The sequence below is a fragment of the Myripristis murdjan genome, chromosome 3 (assembly GCF_902150065.1).
Source record: "Myripristis murdjan chromosome 3, fMyrMur1.1, whole genome shotgun sequence".
Classification (NCBI taxonomy): Eukaryota; Metazoa; Chordata; class Actinopteri; order Holocentriformes; family Holocentridae; genus Myripristis; species Myripristis murdjan.
In genome coordinates, this window is record NC_043982.1 from 36,093,363 (window position 1) to 36,105,771 (window position 12,409).

The 12,409-nt window shown below is 42.4% G+C and overlaps 1 protein-coding gene across 1 annotated transcript in view; it reads right to left on the reverse strand.

Annotated features, from left to right (window-relative positions):
* Positions 1 to 9,002, reverse strand: part of spata17 (spermatogenesis associated 17) — a 45,852-nt gene extending 36,850 nt beyond the window's left edge. Inside the window, exons 1-5 of the mRNA XM_030048179.1 lie at positions 8,903 to 9,002; positions 8,226 to 8,315; positions 6,766 to 6,847; positions 5,260 to 5,310; positions 1,955 to 2,058 (exon numbers count right to left, since the gene is read on the reverse strand). Coding sequence (XP_029904039.1) covers positions 1,955 to 2,058; positions 5,260 to 5,310; positions 6,766 to 6,847; positions 8,226 to 8,315; positions 8,903 to 8,970 — 395 coding nt within the window. The 5' untranslated portion in view covers positions 8,971 to 9,002. The remainder of the gene's footprint in view (positions 1 to 1,954; positions 2,059 to 5,259; positions 5,311 to 6,765; positions 6,848 to 8,225; positions 8,316 to 8,902) is intronic.
* Between the last annotated feature and the right edge of the window lie 3,407 nt (positions 9,003 to 12,409).

A 12,409-nucleotide genomic window follows, 5' to 3' on the forward strand; every position in this document is an offset into this window, starting at 1 on the left:
GACCTCAACACCCCAAACCACGGTGGAGGAGGGGTTGTGTGTGTGCGTGTGTGTGTGTGTGCACTTGTACATGTGCGTGTTAATGTGGAGACTGGGGATGTCACCCAGTGGATAATGAAACAGTAGGACCAGTGTGGTAAAATGACATCAAAACAAGTGGCACATCTCTTGTTCCCCCTAATTTATTTTCACAATCTTCTGCTTCCTAATTTCTCTGTTCTCAATCTGCTCTTCCAATTTTATGAGCCTTATTGCTATCAAACAGCACAGCAAAGAGACAGAGCGAGAGAGAGAGAGAGAGAGAGAGAGGAGAGCAGAGGGATGTGAGCGACAGAACAGCAGTATTCAAGAGCTCCCATATTTCTGTCTTGGCAGAGTGTAAAGGCACCTGTAAAAGCACACAGGTGACAGCAACCAATGCTGTGTGGGAGTTTTCAGATTTTCAGCTTTAACTCTGACTACACACATCAATATATACACAGTACTACATGTTCACTATGACTAATTTAGGCTTATTGTAAATCCAATTTAGTCAGGCTCGATAAATAATATATTTACATGCCGTAGCATAATAACAAAGTCTGTTCTCTACACAAGGCACTGTAGGAAGGAAACACTTTTAAAGTCACAATACCGCCAGGTTTTCATTTTTGGTGCCTGATATGGTGTCAGAATGCTTGATGAAGTTGCTGTGTGTGTGTGTGTGTGTGTGTGTGTCTGTGTGTGTTTTATAATTCTAAAGTGGCAACACTTCCTTAATGGACTTTAACAACCTAGTCCCCTCCACCTCTGCAGCGGGGTAAAGCGGGGCGAGGACTGTGGAGGAAAGGTGGAAGGGCGGTGGGGAAGAGAGGGAGGGAAGTCAGTGATCCAAGGAGCACTTTAACAAATTTACATTTAATTTTAGCAGAGGCCTTAAGATATTTTCCGGCAAAATATATTAGCAACATTAAAAAATGTGACTATTAGCTAAACGTTACTTTTTTTTTTTTTTTTTTTTTTTTTTGTCAAAAATAAAAGATGGCATATCTCTAGCAGTAAGCCCTGGAGCACAGGATGTTTTATTAATGCACGAGCTGCGGTTCAAATCAGAGGCTAATTTTTAATTTCTTCACATCGTTCACTTCTCTCCCTCTTAGCCCCAGGCGCTTTGGAGGACTTCTCTCTCTCTCACTCTCTCCCTCTCTCTCTCTACCTCTCTCTCCCCTTTCACTCTTCATCTCCTTTTCTCCGCCTCTCTTTCGTTCCTTCACTTTTCCTCTCACGCTGTCCCAGTCTCTGTCCCTCTGAGGTAACACCTACGCAAGTGCAGCTCATGCACACCACATCTCTCACTCATTACAGGAACACAGGTAAAGAAGGTGTGCGTGTTATGTTCCTCAAGACCCCCACCCCCCGACTTCCTACAGGAACACAAGAACACCCTCCTCTACCCGGCTGCCTTTAGACTAATCACATCAATTTATCTTTACTGACTTGTAGCAGCTGACGGCCTGCTTATTCTACATAATATGTGGTTATAAAAGGAGCTCCTTGCGGTCCCCTGGCACAACCTTACATTAGCAGCACACATACTATCAAGGCCAATGGCGATAAAAACAACGAGAAAGAAAGATGGAGCGCAAGTGAGACAACACACTTTCAAGAAGTTACACATACCGATCAAAAAAGTTAAACGCTAGTAAATGTTCTGTGTTATCGTGGTGGTCACCATTACTAAAAGGAATCAGAGAAATGGGTCGAGAGGAATTTAAAATTAAATTATTGATGAGATGATTCCTTAAAAAGGTGGAAAAATCACATCCCAGGGTTGCCAAAATACATTTTTTTGTTGTTTTTTTTAGATATTTACTAGGGAGAGATTTGTTTTTTTCGCCAAAGTTCTTCATTCGAACTCTCTTTTTGTTGACTTATCCATACAAATGCCTAAAAAGTTGACGCTGACTTTATTTACCTGACTTGTTCATTTTTCTTGACAAGTCCCTCCAGATATCTTTTGCGGGCGTAGTAGCTGTGGATGTATTTCCTGACGTAGAATCCTCTCCATCTGCGCTGGATCTGTAAGGAGTAAATACACAACAGTCTATAAGGCTGAAAGGAACAACTTCAATTACACCGGCTAAACTGCCCGCAGACAAACTTAGGAGACCGGAGTGAGGTAGTTTTTCTCCACAGCGTTTCACACAGCATGAAAGAATGTGTCTGGGAGGGTGGCGACTTTAATGCATCGTTATTTCAAGAAAATAAATTATTTGTTTAACTATCTATGATTAACAAGAAGGACACATTTGAGACTTCATACCAACAAGAAGAAAGAAATCCTCTGAAAAAAGGGCCTGTGCAGATGGTAAGGTCTGTGTGCATCTCTGCAGGAGTAAAGAGCGTGTAGCATATTTCATGAACTATAAACCCAAGGGTTCTCTGTATTGCCAAAAAGTGTTATTTAATCACAGCCATGGGGATGGCCCTGCCTTTTAAGACGTTTTTCTCCATATTTTGTGACATATTTAAAAAATTACCAGCATACTTTAAGTCAGAGGCAAAGGGAGTCTTATGTTTCTTATGATGTGTGTCATATTAAATATATTTGTACCAGAGTTTATTCACAATTTTATTTGAACAGCAGAGCTATGGAGGACAAATTAAGAAGTAAAAGTAACAGCACTGGAGAACATATTACATGAGAGAACAGTCCAAAATCCCACATGGCTGTAGGTCTAAAATGAAAAAAAATTAATGTAGTGATGAAGGGACAACCCAAGGTGGGACAGACAGCTGTCACAGCTCCATACGTTTAACTGTATCAGTCCACATTGATTGTAGAGGCTGCAGATTAGCTAGAGCACACACACACACACACACACACACACACACACACACACACACACACACAGCAGTGGACCATTCGAAAGCAAGGGGGCGGATGTCCTTCAGACTAATTAGGAGATTAAAACAACGGCAGGTAAAAGAATAATCACACTATGAGAAGAGAGGAGAGGAGAGAAGAGGAGGAGTGGAGGATGGCGGGGGGAAAACAACAAAGAGCAAAATGAGAATTAGCATTGATCTGCCAGTCAATAGATAATTTTAAATAAAGTAATTGCCGCCTCCCAAGTTCTTGCTGACCTTTTTTGACTAGTGAAATCGATGCTGTTGAATCTAATACAAATCCGAGGTGCGGCATGTAAACACTGGTTTCTATTATGGCGCTAATACATTATCTTCTGTTAGCTACCACACCGTGATGAAGACAACAGGAGGGGAGAGGAGAGAGGATAGAATCAAAATTGATTCAGAGGAAGTGTCACGAGGGGATTCAGAGATGATTGTTACTCCCTTTGTGTCTCTCTTTTCTTCTCTCCCTCTTTCCCTCTCCAACACATATTCAGTATTTCTTTGGTGGACGAGTGTCAGTGGTTGGAGGTGTCCTTCGCTCTCTTATTTTTGAGCATACACTCTCATGAAACAAGGCAGTCCTCGCTTTATGCACACAGGCCCACAGGGGCCAAAGGTCAAGGTCTTTATGAGGAGCTGAAAGCCCCCTGCTCTGAAATAGAGGAACAGCCAATACCTCGTCCATCTCTCTCTCTCTCCCTCACATGCACACACACACACACACAGATGCACACACACCTACATAAACCCAACCTGTCTTGCTTCACTCTGTCTACTAGGACCTGTGTATCCACACATCTTGTGATTATGATGTAGTGCAAAAAGAGCCATCATTAGTCTCTCAGAATATAGAATAACTCTAAGGCTAGTGTATATGTTAAACTAATTATCCTCCAATAGGTGGGGATGCAAAAAAAAAAAAAAAAAAAAAAAAAAAAAATTAACTGTTTGCTTTACTAGATCTGGTTTCATTACATCCCTCTGTTTTTACTTTTTCATGCATCCAAATCTATTTTCTTTTCCACATAAATTGCTATTGCTTCCTAAAGGCTTGTCTGTGGTTCTTTTACAGGGGCAATAAAGCCCTCCTGTCTCTACCTTAAGAAGCTCCTGCTCCGCTCTAACTGGTGACATCACCTTTGACCTTTAACCCGGTGACCTCAGACGGCAGGGTCAGACGCTGACCCCTGGATCTCTCATGTGCACCGTCGTGTCACGTTAACTGAAACAACAGGGTGGTCACTTTTATTTGTTTGGGTTCATATCAAATATTAAACTTGAAACTGCCAATGTCCAAACACCTCTCTCTGGCTGGCAACACTCCTTCCCCAATAAAACTTTGGGGGATTTTTTTTTTTTTTTTTTCTTAGCTCATAAAAATCTTTAATAGCTTTGGCAGACTGAAATTGTTAGCCAAAAGGGTAGGCTACGTGGAATTGTAAAAATATAAGGTTTCAATGCAATATCCTTGTGTAAAAATGCCAATGTGTCCGTCAAAGCCAGAACCTTATGATTAATGGGTTGTATAGCAGTAGCTGTAAAAAAAAGTTACAAGAGGGAAAAGGAGAATATTTGATGGAGCACTGACAGGACATGAAAGAAATGGTTGAACTGGAGAGTTTAGCCAGGTAAATATAGAGTAAGTACAGAAAACACTTAGCGGACACTTTTAACCACAGGGGCTTACACCAGGTACTGCAGTGGAATAAGATTCAATTCCTAAAGCAGCAGCATAACAAGCAGATGTAAAGTGTCCATGGACCAATTAGCAGTGCCAAGACATCGATATAATTAAAATAAATAAAAATGCATCCCTGGTATGAGGTCCAGGGATTTAAATGAACACCACAATGGGCCTGAAATTTTCCAAAAAATATCTTCTGTAAAGCAAGCAGCCTAAGAAGTCAGTAACAGAAAAGAGGCGAGTCACAGTATGATCAAGACAGGACCGATATATTTTGTAGAAATATGTATGATCATTTTTTTTTAAGACACCTGTACTATACCTGATCTTGTTGGCGATGAGAGTAGAGAGAAGTGTGAATCATGCCTAATTTTCTTTAAGATAGTTGAAACAAGTTAAATATAATTATATCATCCCATTGGCATATTTTGTCACTTATTTATAAAAAAAAAAAAAAAAAATCATGTAAGATCAAGTCACCTGTTAAGATGAAAGGTTTTTTTTTTTTTTTTTTTTTTTTTTTTTTTTTTTTTTTTTTTTGGGCAATGGAGTGGTATGATGGAGTGCTTCCTGGCTGCTGTTTATGGGGCCTCCCATTCACAGCACTCCGAGAGAGAGACTGAGTGTCCCCCCACCACGACACTCCATTTGCTAAAACAAGACACCGTGGTTATATTTACCCTGACCGCCATCTCCTCGTAGAAATTCATCTTCATGATAAAATATGCCGCCTGTGAACACAAAGGAAAAGACAGCGTTACATCTTGTCTCCCAGCCCTCTGATCTGTCCACAGCAGGCCTCAAAGATAAAGAGCTCTTTATACATAATACATTGCGCACACAGGCAACACAGATAGGACCACTGTAGATAGGAAGGAGGAAGGGAGGGGGGGGAGAAAAAGAGAGGGGGAGAGGGAGAGAGGGAAGAGGGAGTGAAAGAGAGAGAGAGAAAGAGGGGGAGAGAGAAGGGGAGGGGGGGAGCGAGAGAGGTTAGCGGGACTTTGTACCGAGGGGAGGACGGTGCAGAGCGCTACTCTCTTAATACCCCAACGCAGACAAGGGCCAAGAAAATCTATGGTAGTCAAGCAGCGAGCTAATGGAGATGTATGACGGCCAAACGCTCTCCGCTGGGTTTCATAATCAATGACAGCACTGCCAGAAGAGACTAACAAAAGGCCAGAGAATATTCAGCGGCACACTCGACAAGCCGTGGCGCGCCAAACGCACGGGCCAACCACTGGGGGCACATTTCAGGAGCAAACTGGAGAGCCGGCCATAAAAGGGATTCATATCTCAACACGTCTTCTTTAATAACGACAGAGAAGAGAGGGAGGAGAGGAAGGGGAAGGGGAGACAAAGACTTGAAAGGAGGTTGTAAATTCAGCTTGATGTTTCGAGATGAGGCTTTGTGCGCGTCACATTACACATGATAAGATCGGCGAAAAGGGGGCGAGCGAGGGAGCGCCGCGGAGAGGAAAGGAGGAAGAGGAGCAGCATCTCTTAGGGCTAATTCAAAATAGTGCACTGTGGCAATTTTGAGTGATTTAAATTAGCGCTCGTCTGTTTCCAAATGAGACCAAACAGCCTCGTTTTAGCCCATATGTGTGTTGTGACACATCCTTCATCGTTTATTTCGATCCCCCCCCCACCACCACCACCACCACCACCCCCTTAGTTTCCATTTCTTGAACGCCTCCCAAACGGCGGCTGGCAGTTATGCTTTAGCAAACAGTCAATTTAGAGGCGTGATAAATAGCTTGTTGTGATACGTTTACAAAACTCAATCCAGGGGAAAATTATACGTGAGAGCGCTGGGTATTGGATCCGGTATCAACAATCTGTTCAATTAAGAAGCAGTTGGAGGCAATATGCTGAAAATGGGGCCTTGTTTTACTACAGCACACATACTCTCTCTCCCTCTCTCTCTCTCCATCTATCTTTCTCCTTCTTTCCCTCCCTCCATCTCTCCTGCTGCTCTTTCTATATGCATCCCAGGAGTAGTGATATAGATGGAATTCCATATCATATCGCATCATATTTCCTAAGTGCTAATTTCCCGATGTGTAATGGGTGAATTATATTTCTTAAGGTCAGACGCAGGGGCTTAGGAATATAGCAATTGAATTCTAATGCATGCTATCATAACATAATCAATATATCTATAGACGTTCCGGCAGCTGGCTTACCTTCACCATTTGTCTGAGACGTGCCCTTGCTGCGAAGCCCCGCCATATCTTCTGCATAATGGTCGCCTTCTTGTGCAGATGGCTGTAATAAAAATCATATTGGATAGAGGACTGGATGTTTAATTTTTTGTTGTTGTTGTTAAAGGTACTGAAATGAAGGAAAACAACAAAAATCAGTATTCAGATTCACAAACAAGAAATTCAAATTCAAAAATCAATTCCGGGATTCAAAGTTTGAATTTTTGAATCGGTTTATAGTCAGAGATGCAAGTAGTTAAACACATGAAAGCTACAAAATATGGCTCAAAAATGAGAAATAAAGAATGTGTGGGACCTGCAAAAGAAAAAACAGAACGCAAAAAAGCTAACCAATAACATTGCTGAACATATTGGAATTAATAAAAGCAACAAACCCATTTAGATCGCTGATTATTCGTATTATGACAAAGTATATATAAATATATTTTGTTTTCTTTTTTTTTATATATTAATAGTGTCAGTCCTCAAACTGTCCTGCAAAAATCCTGAACATCCTGAATTAAATCTGGTATAATATACACTTTGTGTTTCTTTTTTTTTTTTTTCTGATATTAGGCTGCACTCAACTTCAGTTAAAAGGTCAGGGAAGCATTGGGGCTTACACACACACACACACACACACACACACACACACAACATTTGTGCCTCCCCAGGCTTTTCGATCATGTCCAAGGAGCCTTTCGCCCCTTTAGCCAGCGGCACACATTTGTATTCATCTTCAAACATACTCTAAATGCAAGTCCACTGCGATTCTGAGCCTCCAACGAGGCCATCAATTTCCAAAAGGCCATTTATATGCCCAGAAAATCAATGCTTATAGTGGGGATAGCACAACCCTGGAGTTGCACTTAGGCAGCTAAAATTGTTGCTAATTATCCACTTAACGCATTGATCAATTAACTAAAGTAATCTGAATTAACCTACTGTCTGGAAGTTTGTCTGCTGACCCTGCAGAATGGTGTTGGGGTCACAGCATAGGACCAGGCACAGAGATAGAGACATTCATTTCTCTCTGTGTGAAAGGAGCAAGGAGTGCAAGCGACATTTATTCCTCAAGGCCATTTGCAAAGCTTGAGCAGTGGGATAATTACTAGTGGGCTGGTATTCTGGGTTTTCCTTGACATTAACTCTTATGGGCTCACCTGTTTTTTTTTTTTTTTTTTTTTTTTTCCTTTACAGTGATAGGAGAAGGTGAACCTCAAGTTGTTATATGGGATATTTAGGCTTGCATCTTTTCTTTAAAATGGCATTCTTGCATAATTTCCTTAGGTATGTCATGATTTTATAGTGTGTCATACCAGCTTATGAATTAAAATTGGGCTCCAGTAGCTTTATATTGGAGTGACACACACACACACACACACACACACACACACACACACACACACACACACACACACACACACACACACAGAGCATACCTGAGGTAAGCCCGCACCTTGCAGCTTCTGAACCAGCTCTGAATCAGAGTGGCTGCCTGGTTCTCTCTCTGTCTGCTCTCCTCAGCGAGCCTGAAAAAAAAAAAATAAAAAAAAAAAATAAATAAACAGTAAATAAATAAATAAAAATCAATGCACACACGCACACAGACACATAAGTTGCGCGGTCAATGCACTGCACTTCGCCTGAGTATTTTGAACTTTGCGCTGCTTATTAACATTTTAAAATGACGTGCACAAGGACGTTTGGCCACACTTCGCATTTGCCTTTCCTTTGCACATGTAAATGGGACGTCCTCTCACAGGTTTTGCTGCAGTTTTAATGTTTTCATTAGCTACATAATTTTCCAACACTGAAGCAACAGTATGAATTTGAAAGCCCGAGTATCACTGTATCAAAACTTGTCATAAAATTTGCTGTCATGCGCAAATTCCGCGTTGATATCGGTGAGTTTACAGAGCAAGTAGTGTCTCTCTCTGCCTGACAGACTGTGGTTTAACTATTCACTCGGAGTTTAGCGAGTTGGCTAACTAACGGGAGCATATTTGGCATTTTAGCTAACGCTGGGTGGTAACTGCGCTGAGTTCCTCCTTCGCTTTCTTTCCCCTGCCGCCTGCAGCCGCCGCGGCTCTGCCCACCTGTCCCCGTGCTCACATACCTGTTTCTGTGGAAGTACTCCTCTTTCACGTCGTCAATTTTAGCTCTTATTTTCAGCAGCGTCGACATGTCGGCTCAAGCGGGAGTTTACCTGTTGTCTTGACAACAAAGCCATCAGCTGTTTCCGCCTTTTGACCGAAGGTGCGTTCAAAATGCGCAGGGCAGTAGGAATTTCCCGGTTTCTCGAACTCGACCTCTTTTACGCCTTCAACTTGACTTCACCTGAAAAATGCTGATGTGTATTTTGAGGTCGGGGAGGTAATGGTGGCTAGATTGAATTGATTCGTCTATTTTATTGCAGGATAAAATAAATAAATAAATAAATGAATAAAAAATTACCAGTCTAATGGGGTTGGCAAAGATTTTTATGAAGTAAAGTTACTGTTCTGTTTGCCCTGCATCATATGAGTGGCATCAAACTCATCTAACCTGTGGACGGGGTCTTTTATGACTACTACTACTACTGCTAATAATAATAATAGAGAGAACACTGTCAGAAAACACCAACTTTCTTTTGGTTACTATAATTATATGATTTTAGGTCACCCACTCATCCTCCACAGCGTGACTGGTGACTGACTGGTTACACCTTTATTATTATTCATTTGTTGGTTGGTTTATACATAAAATGACATTTTACCTAGACCATTCCAGCAGGTTGCTGTCAATTTTTCTATGAATTCAGTCTAAATCATCTGTTTGATAATGAATCATAGAGTCACTGAGTGTCTTAACATAAAGCCCCCACTCACCCCATCTCCCACACACACACACACACACACACACACCCTCTCTATCCACTCATCTCTCCCTTGATTCCTTGTTTTAAAGACCCAGGACGCTAGCAACCAAACAAAAAAATACAGTAAAATGGAACCCCTATGTTTTAAAGCTGAAACCTAAGACTGAAGCAAGTTACTATTCACATTTTTATAGAGTTCATGAAACAAAGCCAGACAGTTCAATATGTGTTTTTTGTATATTTTGGCACTCTGTCATTTTTTTTTTTTTTTTTTTTGCCTTTCCTTTCTTTTCTTTCTTCTTCTAAATGTCCCAAACCACTGGGCCAGCATCAATCCATTATCAGCTTTTATGGACAGGAAAATATCTGTTGCAAAAGCCGTGTTTTTCACTTGTCACAAGAAATTATATAGAAACAGTCCAAAAAAAAGGGGGTGAAGTGTTATTGGTCCAAAGTGGGTTCATGACCTGTGTCACATGTCATATATTACAATATTATTTAATGACATATATATTTATGTATGTATGTATGTATGTTTGTGTATATGAGGCATCTATCTATCGATCTGTCTATTGATAGATAGATAAATAGATAGATAGATAGATAGATAGATAGATAGATAGATTGATGTGCATTTACATGTACATACGCATACACATATATATCTACATGAGACAACAAAACTTAAAAAAAAAAAAATCAAAAACTCATGTAATGAGCCTTTAAACACTGCCTGACTTCTGGATGCAGATTGTCCATCTGCCGATTGATCTGCCAGCTGCCTCACTTCCTCCATCCTCTTCCCTCCTCTCCTGACGTTATCGCCCCTCATCATGCAGTTATCAGTTTATTTCTCCCCACTCAACCCTCCCTCTTTTTCCACTCCCCCCACACGTCTTTGGCCATATTCACCTGTCAAAATGATCACCTTAGCATGGGTGTGTGTCTGTGTGCATGTGTGTGTGTGTGTGTGCGCGCGCGGGTGCATGTGTGCATGCTCAAGAAAAGATATCTGTCTGGCCAACGGTCAGAGGAAAAGATTGTCTGTATTATAGATTACTTCTCAGCAAGAGGCTAACGACAGATAGTGAAAGTGAGTGAGTGACTGTGTGTGTGTGTGTGTTCTTTCATGTGTGTGTACTGGCAGGCGGTGTGCTGGTTGGAGCATCTCGTTCCCTGTCCCTGTCTTGCTCTCTCTTGGGCCAATTTGCTGTCTGAGGGCCACCACAGTGGAGGAGTGGTAGTCAGCCATCGTGGGTAGAGTTATGGCTGGAGGGGCGACCCCGTGGCGGCTCAGCCCATCCATCCATGGGCGGCAGGAGGGCGGCCACCCTGGTAATTACCGGAGAAATGTTGTTTTGACAAGACTGTAAGGATGGCTGTGTGTGTGTGTGTGTGTGTGTGTGTGTGTGTGTGTGTGTGTGGGAGAGAGAGAAAGAGAGAGAGAGAGAGATAGAGCGAGACAGACAGATTTTTAGGGAAGTGTTGTTTTTGACAAGACCGTAAGGACAACTTGAAGCCATTCGTCCTGGCGTAACGCTGATGAGGTGTCACCTGAGTGTGTTTGTGTGTGTGTGTGTGTGTGTGTGAGAAAGAGAGGCAGAGAGAGAGAGAGAGAGAGAGGGAGGAGGGGGCGCTCATCGAAAGACTGTCTGTTTACACACTGTCTAATGACCCACTTCTAGACCCAGCCAGACCATCATCTTCTCCATGTGCCTCTTCTCTCACACTACATACACTCCTCCATCAAGTGTGTTCCTCTCATCCCCTCTAATATCACCCCCTCTCCTCTCTCCTCCTCTCTTCTCTTCTTACTCCACTGCGCTCTCCACAGTGCCTCTTTTCAATCAAAACGTTTTTGTTGCTCAAGTCAGAAGCGAGGCGGTGATTCCTTATTCACACGTGCATCCTCTCTCTCTCCCTCTCTCTCTCTCTCTCTCTCTCTCTCTCTCTCTCTCTCTCTTCATCTCTCCATACGGGGCATGTCATTTAACATGCCTCCAGTCACCTCTCCCAGTCAGGAAGCTCATCCAACCAGTCATTCTCCATGCCCATTGTTCCTAAATGAGGGCCATATGCGCTGTGGCCAGCTCTGGTCATAAAGACACACAGAAACACACACACGCACACACACATGCACGCACACACACACACACACACACACACATACACATAGACACACGGTAGGTGTTACAGAAGTGTCTGTGTGCACGGCTGCATGTGTTCGAGTGTGTGTGAGTGACTGTCACACATTGCCCTGCAGTGTGTGTATGTGTGTGTGTGTACAGTATGTGTGAATCATTACTGTGTGCGTGTCAGTGTATGAATGATTACATGTGAATGTGTCCATGTGTGGGTCTGTGTGTGTGTGTGTGTGTGTGTGTGTGTGTGTGTGAGTGTTCCCGGGGCCACGGTGGGGTGCGGTGGATGGAGTGTGTGTTTCTCGGCAGGGCCAGTTCGGCCATTATTATTAAACATCTGTCCACAGCACATTAATTCCCCCACTCTGACGCATCCCTCTCTGCCCAGGGATCACTTAATTGAAATCCATAATGACTCTTTCTTCTCTGCTCTCTCCCACACTGAGCAAAGTGAAGCTGGAGAATATATTGTCACACAAAAAGGTAAACAGATGGGCTTGGAAACCTATCTTTGAAGAACAGAAACTCTCTGAATCAAACTGTTAAACGGTCTGGTCGGCTGATTGGTGAGTCACAGCTCAAGCCAGCGTCCCTGCACAGCAGACACTTACAGGATACGGACAAC